Source organism: Anoplophora glabripennis, unplaced genomic scaffold, assembly GCF_000390285.2.
Source record: "Anoplophora glabripennis isolate ALB-LARVAE unplaced genomic scaffold, Agla_2.0 scaffold5, whole genome shotgun sequence".
Taxonomy (NCBI): Eukaryota; Metazoa; Arthropoda; class Insecta; order Coleoptera; family Cerambycidae; genus Anoplophora; species Anoplophora glabripennis.
In genome coordinates this window covers 1,396,498-1,408,117 of record NW_019416525.1, presented here as the reverse complement: position 1 = coordinate 1,408,117, position 11,620 = coordinate 1,396,498, and the positions used below count along the sequence as shown (strand labels likewise).

Below are 11,620 nucleotides of genomic sequence, written 5' to 3'. Positions count from 1 at the left end.
AATGCTAATGTATGTGCTTTTATATTTTTAATTTATCATTTCATTTTCAAATTTACACATGTATTAGTTTTATACGAGGTGATAAATAATTCCGAACGTAGTATTTGATTGGATGGCCATCTGTGATGCATCCGTGAAAGTTATTGGGTGCGGTACGTGCCGCTAGGTAACAACGCAAGTGAGCATCGCAAAGTAAGTAGCCAGCAGCAAATTCTCGGCATCGCCCGTTTCCAAAATAACGGTATTGTAATTCACGGTAAGTTTAAAATATTAACGCAAATCACACCCAACAACAAAAACGTATAGAAAATATGACAATATCCTCCATAAGTGAGTGCAAAACGAAATTATAGTTGTAAAGGATAGTATTTGTCAAGCCATGACAGTGTAAATTGAAGTGCTTTTAGACTTATTTTTGACGTTAAATCTAAACCAATTTGTGAAGTGGTCGCAAGCAAAACCCGCCTGGGAGTGAAGAAGTGGAATAAGTGTTTGCCGGGTCAACGTATGTACTTATTTTATATGTGATTTACAAAATGGGATGTAGGGCAAAAATACACTAGCTGCACAAGGCAGCTCCTTCTTGGCGGTAGACACAAAGCACTATCAGCCTTGGTTTAGCCCTATGTGTAGACTATTTTTTTGTAGTTTATATTTTTATTTTTGAGTCATATGCATGTGAAAATTAATCATAAATTTAGTTTAGTTCAGTCTTTCATAATGTTAATAAGCTTCCTGTTGGGTTGTGGTTAATGTTAACCACTGATTAGAGTTTTGCTTTTGTAGACTCACTTTCATTGTAAAAGTCATTTGGATAAGTTTCAAAGAACTTCTTTTATTTTCAGATAGTCTGTCAAAATGCGTGAATATAAAATTGTTGTGTTAGGATCTGGAGGTGTAGGAAAATCTGCATTAACAGTGCAATTTGTACAAGGAATTTTTGTAGAAAAATATGACCCTACAATAGAAGATAGTTATAGGAAACAAGTAGAAGTTGATGGGCAACAATGTATGTTGGAAATTTTAGATACAGCAGGCACAGTATGCAAAAAAAATATTTTTATATAATTTTTTTTAATTGGTTTCATTGTTTAGGAACAATTTACAGCAATGAGAGATTTATATATGAAAAATGGGCAAGGGTTTGTTCTGGTTTATTCAATAACAGCACAATCAACATTTAATGATCTTCAGGATCTTCGAGAGCAAATTCTACGGGTCAAGGTATTTAAAACATTAATTTATATGACTAATTCTTACTATTAATATGAATCATGCATGCTGTTGTAACATAGTAATAACGTGTAAGTCTGTAGATGTTATTTTTGTTATATTGTATTATAAAATAGTTTATAGATAATGATAAATGAGGGTATATCAGATATTATATTTAATCATTGTCCAGTATAAATTAAATGGCAAAATTAATTCAAGGTCAATTCAAATATTTCAAAACATATTTTTAGCAGGTTCTCTGTTTTCAATAAAATGTTAGATTGTTAAGCTTTAAATAAACATAACACATCTGTTCAGAAACTAAAATTTTAAATTTGATTGAATGATTTGTTTAGATAACAGTAATTACTGTGCCTTATGTATGGTTGTTTTGAAAAAAAAATGATTCATTCACTGTATTAAAGAAATTGTCAGGGGGCTGGGAGTATTAGTTTCAAATAACATTAAAAGTAGTAAAATTATTTTAATATCTATAAATATTTAATTGATTCGTCATAGAGGAAAGCTTGTAGCAACTACAGGAAGCGTAGCAGATATCAGGAGTTTTTATCACATTAAAAATTACCACATTTATCAGCAAGGATGATAAATGGAATTTTTTAGACGATAGGGTTAAAACAAATATTTTATTACATTCTGAAAATTAAAGATTATAAAAATCTTAAGTAATTTCTTTAGTGCAAAGGTAGTAAAATGTTTTTTTAATATGTATAATTCAGCTTCTATCCACATTGAAATTACAAAAAAAATTATATTAATTCCTCCATAAAATTTTGCCATGGGAAATTCATAACATTTCAATAAATAAAAAAGTACAGGCAGCCCCACTTAAAATGAATTTTTTGATAGCTGTAGTAATATCAGTAATATATAAAATGTTTCACATAAAAGTTGCATCAATACTATTTTTGCACATTTTAAAAATAATTTTCTGCTACATGGGGTGCCCCATTTTTTAATTTTTTTGAATGGAACACATTGTATTTTTCAATTTTTCGTTCAACTTGGATCTTCCAAACTAAATATTACATGGGGTTCACCATTCATTCATGTCTAAAGAAACTGTTCTGTTTTGTGCATTATTTAACACTTCAAACAGAAATACGATAACTACTTTTTTTTAATGTAATTCTATGTTAAATTTGATTTATTAGGGTCCATTTCTTATAATTTGCAAAATCAGTTAATAATTTTTACAGTTTCAGTGTTAAATAATAAATTCCACATACCTAGTACGACAATAATAATGTTAAAACATTATTAAAAACAAAACACTTTTCACATAAAATGAATTGGTAAAAAATATAGGGTTACAAAAAATTAAGTTACTCATGATCTAATATTTGTCAGTCGTTTCTATTTTTTTATTTGAAATGTATTCAGTAATAAAAGATTTTTTCTGGGTTGAATGTTTAGTGAAAACTGCATCTTGGTATCATGATTAGTTTCAGAGATATTTGATATTTTCCAGAATGCTACAGACATCAATTAAAAAAAAAAAATCAAATAACCCCAAAACGATTTTTAAACCCAATATTCATTCATTAAAGTAGGTTCTAAATTCAATTAGAAATTTAAAAATTTAATAATATACCGGGTATTCCATTTGAAAAAATTAAGTTAGATGAAGCTGAGGTAATGGAACACCTTGAGAAATTGATTTAGTATGTCACTTTTTTGTATTTTTGGTATTACCAGAGCTACGGAAGAATTCGTCTTAAGTGGGACACCCTGTACATAATGTCATAAATTTGTTTAAAATAAATTGTACTTAGGATACTGATGATGTCCCTATGGTATTAGTGGGTAACAAGTGTGATTTGGAAGAAGAACGAGTAGTAGGAAAAGAACAAGGAATCAGCCTTGCACGGCAGTTCAGCTGTGCCTTTATGGAAACCTCTGCCAAAGCAAAAATAAATGTTAATGATGTAAGTAACACAAAATTATATTATAACCCTTAAATTTAATATACCTCTTATTTAATATTTAGGTCATTGTTTCATGGATATGAAATATTTAGAAAAATGCGGTTGTGAAATGTCTTGCTTTTTTATCAGGTTTTTCAATGTTGCTATGAAAAGGCATGAGCATTAATTTAAATAACAAATAAGTTGTCATTTGAATATGATAAAGTAAAACTCTTGGGAAATACAACCCTAACCCATTCCTGGGCGTGTCCAGCAAAGTTAACTAGAGCTAGTTTTTAAGTATTAAAATTTGAACAAAATGAATATTTTAAATATATGTTTTAACTGTTATTGCAAATAAATTAAAACAGTTTTATTCATAAAACATAAATTTATACCTAACTTTTTACAGTGAAAAATGTTGCTTTGTGAAAAAAGAGTATTTGTTAAATTTTAATACATTACTACAGATTTTTGAAGAAATTAGAAACTCGTAGTTAAAATACACTAAAAAGTGAAAAACCTTCAAATTTAAACATATATTTGTACGGTAAGGGATGGAGTAGTAATCAAAGGATTTATTTCAGATATTTTATGACCTAGTTCGACAAACCAATAAAAAGTCTCCAGAGAAGAAGCAGAAACAGAAAAAGAAATCAATTTGTGTGCTTCTGTAATTTATATTGTCACTTGGAACCAAAAAGTACATTTAAAGATTTCAAGACTATTGTTAGACAAAGTGTAAAGGCGAGGAGGCAAGTGCGGACTTAAAGTCTCTTGCGGTGAAGTTTTTTTAAAGCACTGTATATCATTCATTTAAATTTTAATTTAAGTATTTGTAATAAATAAAGTTGTCAGTTAATTTTTCCACAGTCAAGGTTGTTATTATATCTAGATGCAATTAGTGATAGAGTATTTTGAAATACTGCCAATAATATGGTGTCAAATAGGGATAGGAATTTTGTGAATTAGTGGTACTTGCTACTCCTGATTCAAGACTATCTACAGGACAATACTTCACCCAACATAACCCATAGTCCTAGGAATTTTGCATAGCCAGGAAAAAGTAAGCAGTATATGTCTTTTGCCATGGCTATCACTACATCATTTTAAATAATTTTCTTAAGTTCACCATTTATTGTTCGGTGTATAACTGGATGTAGTAGTATCCTGTGGCAAGATGTGATAATAATCCTTATGGTGCTTATCTAATAGACAGTGATGTCCTTGATGAGAGTAGTACACATCAGAAACATACAGTTTTTTAATGTTCAAAAATTATAAGATGCTAAGAACTGATAATTTTTTAATAAGGACTGTATATACTTAAATAAATACCAGCATTTGTTGAAGTAAGTGTTTCTCTTATTACATATGATGGATTTAAATATTTTATCACTAACCAGTGGTTTCCATGTCAAAATAAAATTCAAGTGCATTTAGAGTAGAAATAAATCGATGTTCACACTTTTATTATTTAGAAATTTAAGTGTTGCGAAATTTTCTCAGGAATTCACAATAATTTCCTAAAAATATTTTAAAATATAAATTAAATTATAATTGGTAGTTTATTTACAAAAAAAAAAAAAAAACTGCACCGATATGAACTAACTATGAATAAAAATGGTGTAAACAAATATTCCATGAATAATGTTACAAAACACTGTTTTAAGGTAATTGAGAGCAATAATTTGATAATATTAAAAAGAATTAGAAAGAATAATGAGTAAATTGCCCCATTAGATAATGTATGTTTATCGAATCTCTTCTAGTGACATCACTTCTAATAGTTGGCACTTGAATTTTGAGTCGTTGGTAGTATCAAACCTTGTAATGTAGCACTCACAACTTTATATTATTATCTAGGAGAAATTTATAATTCCTTTATTGTATTAGCGTTTAAAATTGAAAATTGTGATAAATCTTAAATTACATTACACAAGACTTCATTATAACTGTGAGGCATGCTGTTCATAAAATCTATTAACTTATTTTTTATTTTGTATATTGTGCATATTTTCAGTATCGGTAATATTATATATGAATCTTGTTTAATGTATTTTAAGTCGTAGCTTATATCATGTGTGGTACAGCTAAAATGTCAAATTGCTTTCAACACAGGAAAAAGCCAAGAGGACCAATCTCTGTTTAAATGTTTTTTTTTTTTTCTTTTAACTCGATCTGTAACATACTATTTTCAAAATTCTTTTCTACTGCTCTGTATCACAATACTGATTATTCCCCAAATTTAGCCCACAACATACAAAACGTCTTGTATATCGAAATACACATTTTAAATTTGCTTATTTTTTTTTTTTTTATAATCGCACTGCCTACCCAGGTAAGAATTTTTCAAAGAACTGTTTCCTTTTTCGGTACAGTACTTTTGAGACATTAACATTTGCGTCTTTTTTCTTCCTTATGCTTAAATTTATGATAAGGTATCTGCTAAATGAATTTTAAATAGCCAGCGCCCTAAAATTCAGTTTATCGTTTTGTTTTTTTTTTGTATTCAACTGTAGAATACCAGGGCATTTTAGGTGTATCGGAGTAATATACGTGGAGGAAATTGCTCTTTTTTCGCACCTGCCTTTTGCACAGAAGCGGTACCAAATAAGCACATAAGCATTACAATTCCGCTTGCCAGCAAATTATGTTAAATATAGTTAATATATATTATATATTTTGTATTTCACTGGGTACTTTTTTAGAATTCAATCACAAATATATGTGTCAGTTGACAATTTCTTCCCATTAAGCAATTGAAGAGTTGTATAAATCAATCTTGTTGTTTTTTAATATAAATGTATGTTGAATGTATTCTAATATTGACGCTAAATATAAATAACCTTCAGTATATAAGGTCTTCTTTATGTGTTCCTTGTTAATTATCATATAGGCTCACATCAGTAGGAATTTTTCTCCAAGCTTGTAAAATTTAGAAGAAAGAGATGCTTTTGTTAGACCACATGTAACTGCGCATCACAAGTACAGAAATTTACATTTGTTAGTGTCGTTGTATTATGTAAATGTCCTACTTTTGCTTATGAGTCTATGATTATATTTCCTTTATTTATTTACTACTTTTTTTTATATAAATATAAAGACTAAACACTCAAGTGATGGTGGTTTTTTATATAATAAATATAAGGGCAGTTTTAAATAAATAATACAGCACCAGTGCCTGATACTACAAAGAATCACACACAGTCATGGGCGTAAGTAGGGGGAAATAGGGGTGTGCAAGGCCCACCCCAGACAAAAAAAAAGATCCAATAATATCATCTTTCTCATATCGGTAAGTCGCTGACTGTGCCAACTTTTTTTTACAATCGAACGAAAGAGAGTTTTGAAATATATCGGTAAGTGGTTGATTGAGTTATTATTTTTTTTTGAGGCCTCCATAGAGCTTGCAGCAGCCCTGGGCCCACCCCAAGGAAAAATACTAGCTACATACACACAATTAATGGAAATCGGCAGCACATCAAATTGTCCGAAAATGAAATATGTTATACAGGGTGCGGCAATGAAACTTGCCGATTTGGAAGGTGGATAAAACAATAAAAAATATAGATATGGTTTTAACTATTTTTTCTTATATTTGTACAAAATGGGAAATTTAAAATTACACTGTTTTAAAAATAACATCAGGGAAGTGTCGCCCCTCATTATCAATATACTGAATCAGCCGATTTGTGAAGTACTGACAAACTCTTTCTAACATTGCGACGGGTATGCCGGCTATTGCTTATCGAATGTATGAAAAAAGTAAGGGCCAATGATCCCTTCTCAGCAAGGCACACCATACAGTTACACGTTCTGAATGAAAAGGTTACTCGTGAAGTTCTCTCAGATTGTTATTACTCCAATAGCGCAAATTTTGTCTATACATGGCCCCAGACAAATGAAAATGTGCCTCATCGCTGAAGAACACAAAGCCAACTTGTATGTTTCTTTATTAAGAAAATAAGACATCTTGTAATTGTTAGACCTCTTCAGGCATTTATACCTTTTTTCCAATTACGTAAGGATTTAGATATAGTTGTAATATATTTTGACCTATCGGACATTGATAATAGTCCAAAATGTGTATAGGTATTTTAACTAAATCTCACTAATTAGACCGTGCGAGGCCAGTTACTCATGGAAAATGTTATATGGTAGGTCGTGACAGTGACAGGTAGTAATGTCATGATAATATTGTTATTATTTGACAGTTTGTATTATTATTTAATTAAAATGGGTTACACAGAAATAGAAAATTGAAATATTATTAGGAATTAAAATAAAGTATGGAGAATATCTTAACTACTCTATTTTGATTCCTATAATATTTAAATTTTCTACTTCTGTGTGACCCATTTTAATTAAATAATAATACAAACTGTCAAGCAATAACAATGTTGTCATAATATTACCTGTCACAGTCAGAGCCTATCATATAACATTGTCCATGAGTAAATAGGCCTCTCACGGTCTAATTAGTGAGATTTAGTTAAAATACTTATACCCCATTTTGGACTATATCAATGTTCGATATGTCAAAATATATTACAAATAAATCGAAATCCTTACGTAATTAATAAAAAACCTTCTTTTCGTTTTTTAATATTATCTCGCTTATTGTTAGAGATGGACCCAACAAACCATACGACTGTGCTCGGCAGGGAACGTTCTATCCAAATATGTAAAAATATACAGGGTGTTCCATTTAAATTTACAAAGTTAACATCCGCGGCCATTTTGTTTGAACTTCATTTGTTTTTCTACTATCATTTTCGAAAACTTCATAAAAATCGTGCAACTTTAGGATTTCACATTTTTTTATAACTCTTAAAACAAAAAAGTTAAAGGGGGGGTCAAAATATAGTGAATCACCCTGTACATGGTCCTTTAAAGCAATTAATTTAATAGTGTTTTTTTTCTTTTTGTACACTCCAATAGCATTAGTATGAATATGTAAGTATAAACATTGAATTCATATTTTAAATATTATCAATAATCAATAAATATAAATCTTTATTGATTAGGTTTTTAGTATGTGTCAATAATAATGATTTGTGACAATTTTGATAATAATTTTATTAACAGATAAACTGAATTTGCGAATAAGTAACAATATATTAATAAAAATAATAAATATATCACTGATGAAATACACAACTCATTTTATTAAAAATCATATGTACATTATTACTTTAAAAGAGTGGCAAGTTGCGCGACAGTGTGTTCCTGAGCCAATGCTGCTAACTCCTTCACCCACTCCTCTAAAAGTACCGCACATAATGCTACATGCTGGCCTTCGCTGAACTTTGGGTAAATTAAGTTAAACTGAAACTCTTCTGGAGTGGAAGCCATCTGAACGCTGTTTTCTATTTGGCTAGGCCTCCTTCCGAACAAACTACTAATTTGAGGGATATTTAGGCTGCGCCTTTTAGGGCCATTTCTTTGAAACGGCTCCGTTGTTTCAGGTTTTTTTACACTGAGTTCGGCATGATACCTTCTTAAATTAACTAACATTATTTCTCTGTCAACCAAACAATCACGTGCGTATTTTATGAGATTGATGCTGTCAGGTTGACGGCTCATATATTCATCAATTTTTTGCTGTAGTAAACCAATAATCTAAAAATCAGTTTGAAATTAAAATGAGGTAAAATTCAATATTTTATGTCTTACCTCAAAAAGGGATGGCACATTTGGTTGTAATACTAAACTATGATCTAATAAGTAGGCTCTTAGTAAAGGTTGTGGGTAAACTGCCAACCTCGATATTAATCCAGTCAAGTGTAAATTGATATAAAATGTGTTTGATAAAAAATTTCTTAATTTCTCCATTAGTATCGTTAGAAAAGGACCAGCACTAGCTGACGAACTTAAATGATCAGCATCATCAATTATTGTAGGTGATATGTTTGTTTTTTTATGTCGATTGCTACTAGAAGATAGCCAAAAATCGCTTTCGTCTCGTGATTCCTCGGAATTCAAATTAAAACTTTCGTATCCACTACTTCGCTCCAACGATATCAGACTACTAGAATTCTCCTCTAAAAAAAATTAAATGAAAACATTATTTTAGTACAACTACAAATGAAAATATTTGTTATACTAAGAAAAAATATATTATACCTGAACTATGCGAGATATCATCTTCCCCAGTATAAGAATTATTCCACATCATACAAGCCATTTGGCACCTTCCAATTTTACTTCGAGCATCACAAAGATAGGCATAATACCTTCCATATAAGCTTTGTTTGTGCTTGAAATGATTCCATTGGAAATTATTCCCTTCCAAGTTAGAATCATCAGCTAATTGACAACACCTTGGCGATAATGTTAATAATCTTTCAAAACTTTGACAATGTGGATCCAAAGGCAATAGTATTTTTCTCTGGGACAACATCAGATGTAAACAAGGTTGCAAGTGTTTGAAAACCAACTCTAACATCAAATCTTCACAGTCTAGATCAACCATGGACTCGAACACTGCCAGCGAAACGAGGCAAAGTTGGCGTCCTGAATTTATTCGTTGTATCAAAATATCTAACAGTCTTTCTCCATCATAATCCACTTTTAAAAGAAATTGTAACAACGAATGAAGTAGCCCAGGTTGCGTAACTGTCCTTAATATCAACTCTAAGTATGCCGTAGCAGCAACTTGCTCCTGAATATTAGCCTGTAACAACGCTGGACCCATCACAGGAATTAAAAATCCTCTGTATAAAAATTCCTGCAACTGTTTCCGAATCATTGGATGAGCAACCTGCGCTACTGCATTGCTAAATTCTAAGGACGTGACGAAAGTTAGTAGACCCTTGATTTCATTTACATCATCAGGAGTAAACCTATGCCAATCAGGTACAATTATGTCATTTAAAATATTTGGTAACACTGAATATAATGCACTTAGCCCCGACGCTACTAGGACAGAGAAATTTGAGTGATCGGCAATGTATATGGCTACTTTTTTATTCTTTTTTGACAAAGACATACACAATAGCAGGGCATCTCTTGCCCGCATCCCTATTGAATCTTCTCGATGCACGAATGGTATCAACAACGAAAATATTATAAATCTACAATAAAATGTTTTTTTGAATTATTCAATACTTAATTTGATACATACCTCACTATGTTTTTCACTTCTTGGAAAAATAAATCTATAAACTCGACATTTTGCATAAGGAGAGCACTTAACTGATTCAGTAAGTCAACTAGCAGTTTTTCAACTTCTTGAGAAAATACCTCACCTTCGCAAGAACATAATAACTTTATCATTGGTCGAAGAAAAGGTTCATGTACTAATAAAACGTGTCTTGACTGACTAATTAACATTTCATATAGTTTTAACTGTTCACATCTTACGGCATTGGTATATCTAAAAAAATATTTATCCTTACAACTTGCGTTTAAATGTTTATAAAGTTAAGGAATGTACCTTCCAGAACGTATACTCCATTCAAACAGTTTATCTAAAATGTTTTCAGCTAAAAGATATTCTAAACACTGGGACGATGAAACAGACATACAAAGCCTATCTTGTCTTCTAATGTCATAGAGCAATAAAGTAACCATTTGTTCCAAATGGTTAACAACACCCAGTACATCATCGTGGCTTGGCATTTGCTAAAAAAATATATTTGGGAATCTACCATCTTGTCATCACAAAGACGTATGTCAAAACCAACCAAACAATAGTATTATATTTACAAATGTTTTCCAATAACTTACCTGGACCCTATTAAATATTTTAAGGGCCTGATGCCAGTGTTCCTTGAAACTATCATAACAAGCCTGGGGATCACATTCTTCTTCTGAGTTTGTCAAAGATCTCGGATTTTTGGGTTGCAAAATTGAATTTAACCATTCCATATTATTATTTTATATTTACTAGAAAAAGGTCATCTTGTCTATTAGAAGTTGTATGTTTCCGTACTTCATTTCACATTTCACAAATAAAATAACCCACATATATAAAATAATGACTTATCTGTGACGGGTGACAGTTGACAAACAGACGTCAAATCATGTTCCTAGAAAATTAAGCGTTTTCCAAACAATTACTCGGTCAGAGATCGGTTGCTGCAGCACCGACCAAAATGTTTAACAATAAAAATGACGATAACAAAAGGAAGTACATGTAGGTATTGGTTAAATAAAAAGATTAACTTTTATTTTTAATTTGTTATGTGTTCTTTTATTAAACGTTTTAATTGCACCACCTAAATGTCTACACTTTAATTATAATATTATACCAATACCAATCAACCAAAAAGTTATAAAGTTCGATAAAAAGGCCTAAGATACCGATTTATTGAAGCAATAGTAGTTAATTAATTCACAAATAAATAAAATTGAAAAATAATCAAACGCAATTACTAAGTAACCACATAACTGCCTACGCTGTTTTATAAAGAGAAGAGATAACGTTATCGTAATGTACGATTTCCATGAGCGTAGTAGCGAGGACTACA

At 30.6% G+C, this 11,620-nt stretch overlaps 2 protein-coding genes across 3 annotated transcripts; one reads left to right on the top strand and one right to left on the bottom strand.

The window, feature by feature from the left end:
• The first annotated feature begins 160 nt into the window (after positions 1-160).
• On the top strand, positions 161-6,219 carry LOC108907483 (ras-like protein 3). 2 transcript variants are annotated; one of them, XM_018711195.2, is made up of 5 exons: positions 161-256; positions 846-1,041; positions 1,096-1,224; positions 3,012-3,164; positions 3,731-6,219. In XM_018711195.2, the coding sequence occupies exons 2-5, from the start codon at positions 859-861 to the stop codon at positions 3,818-3,820; spliced, it is 555 nt and encodes a 184-aa protein (XP_018566711.1). In that variant the 5' UTR covers positions 161-256; positions 846-858; the 3' UTR covers positions 3,821-6,219. The 2 variants fall into 2 exon arrangements, with proteins under 2 accessions (XP_018566711.1, XP_018566712.1); XM_018711196.2 differs by having other exon boundaries at positions 165-505.
• Positions 6,220-8,207: 1,988 nt separating this feature from the next.
• LOC108907513 (UPF0518 protein AGAP011705) lies at positions 8,208-11,470 on the bottom strand. Its single transcript, XM_018711243.1, has 6 exons — positions 10,878-11,470; positions 10,585-10,772; positions 10,273-10,524; positions 9,273-10,222; positions 8,823-9,190; positions 8,208-8,768 (listed from the first exon to the last, which is right to left on the bottom strand). The coding sequence occupies exons 1-6, from the start codon at positions 11,016-11,018 to the stop codon at positions 8,337-8,339; spliced, it is 2,331 nt and encodes a 776-aa protein (XP_018566759.1). The 5' UTR covers positions 11,019-11,470; the 3' UTR covers positions 8,208-8,336.
• Between the last annotated feature and the right edge of the window lie 150 nt (positions 11,471-11,620).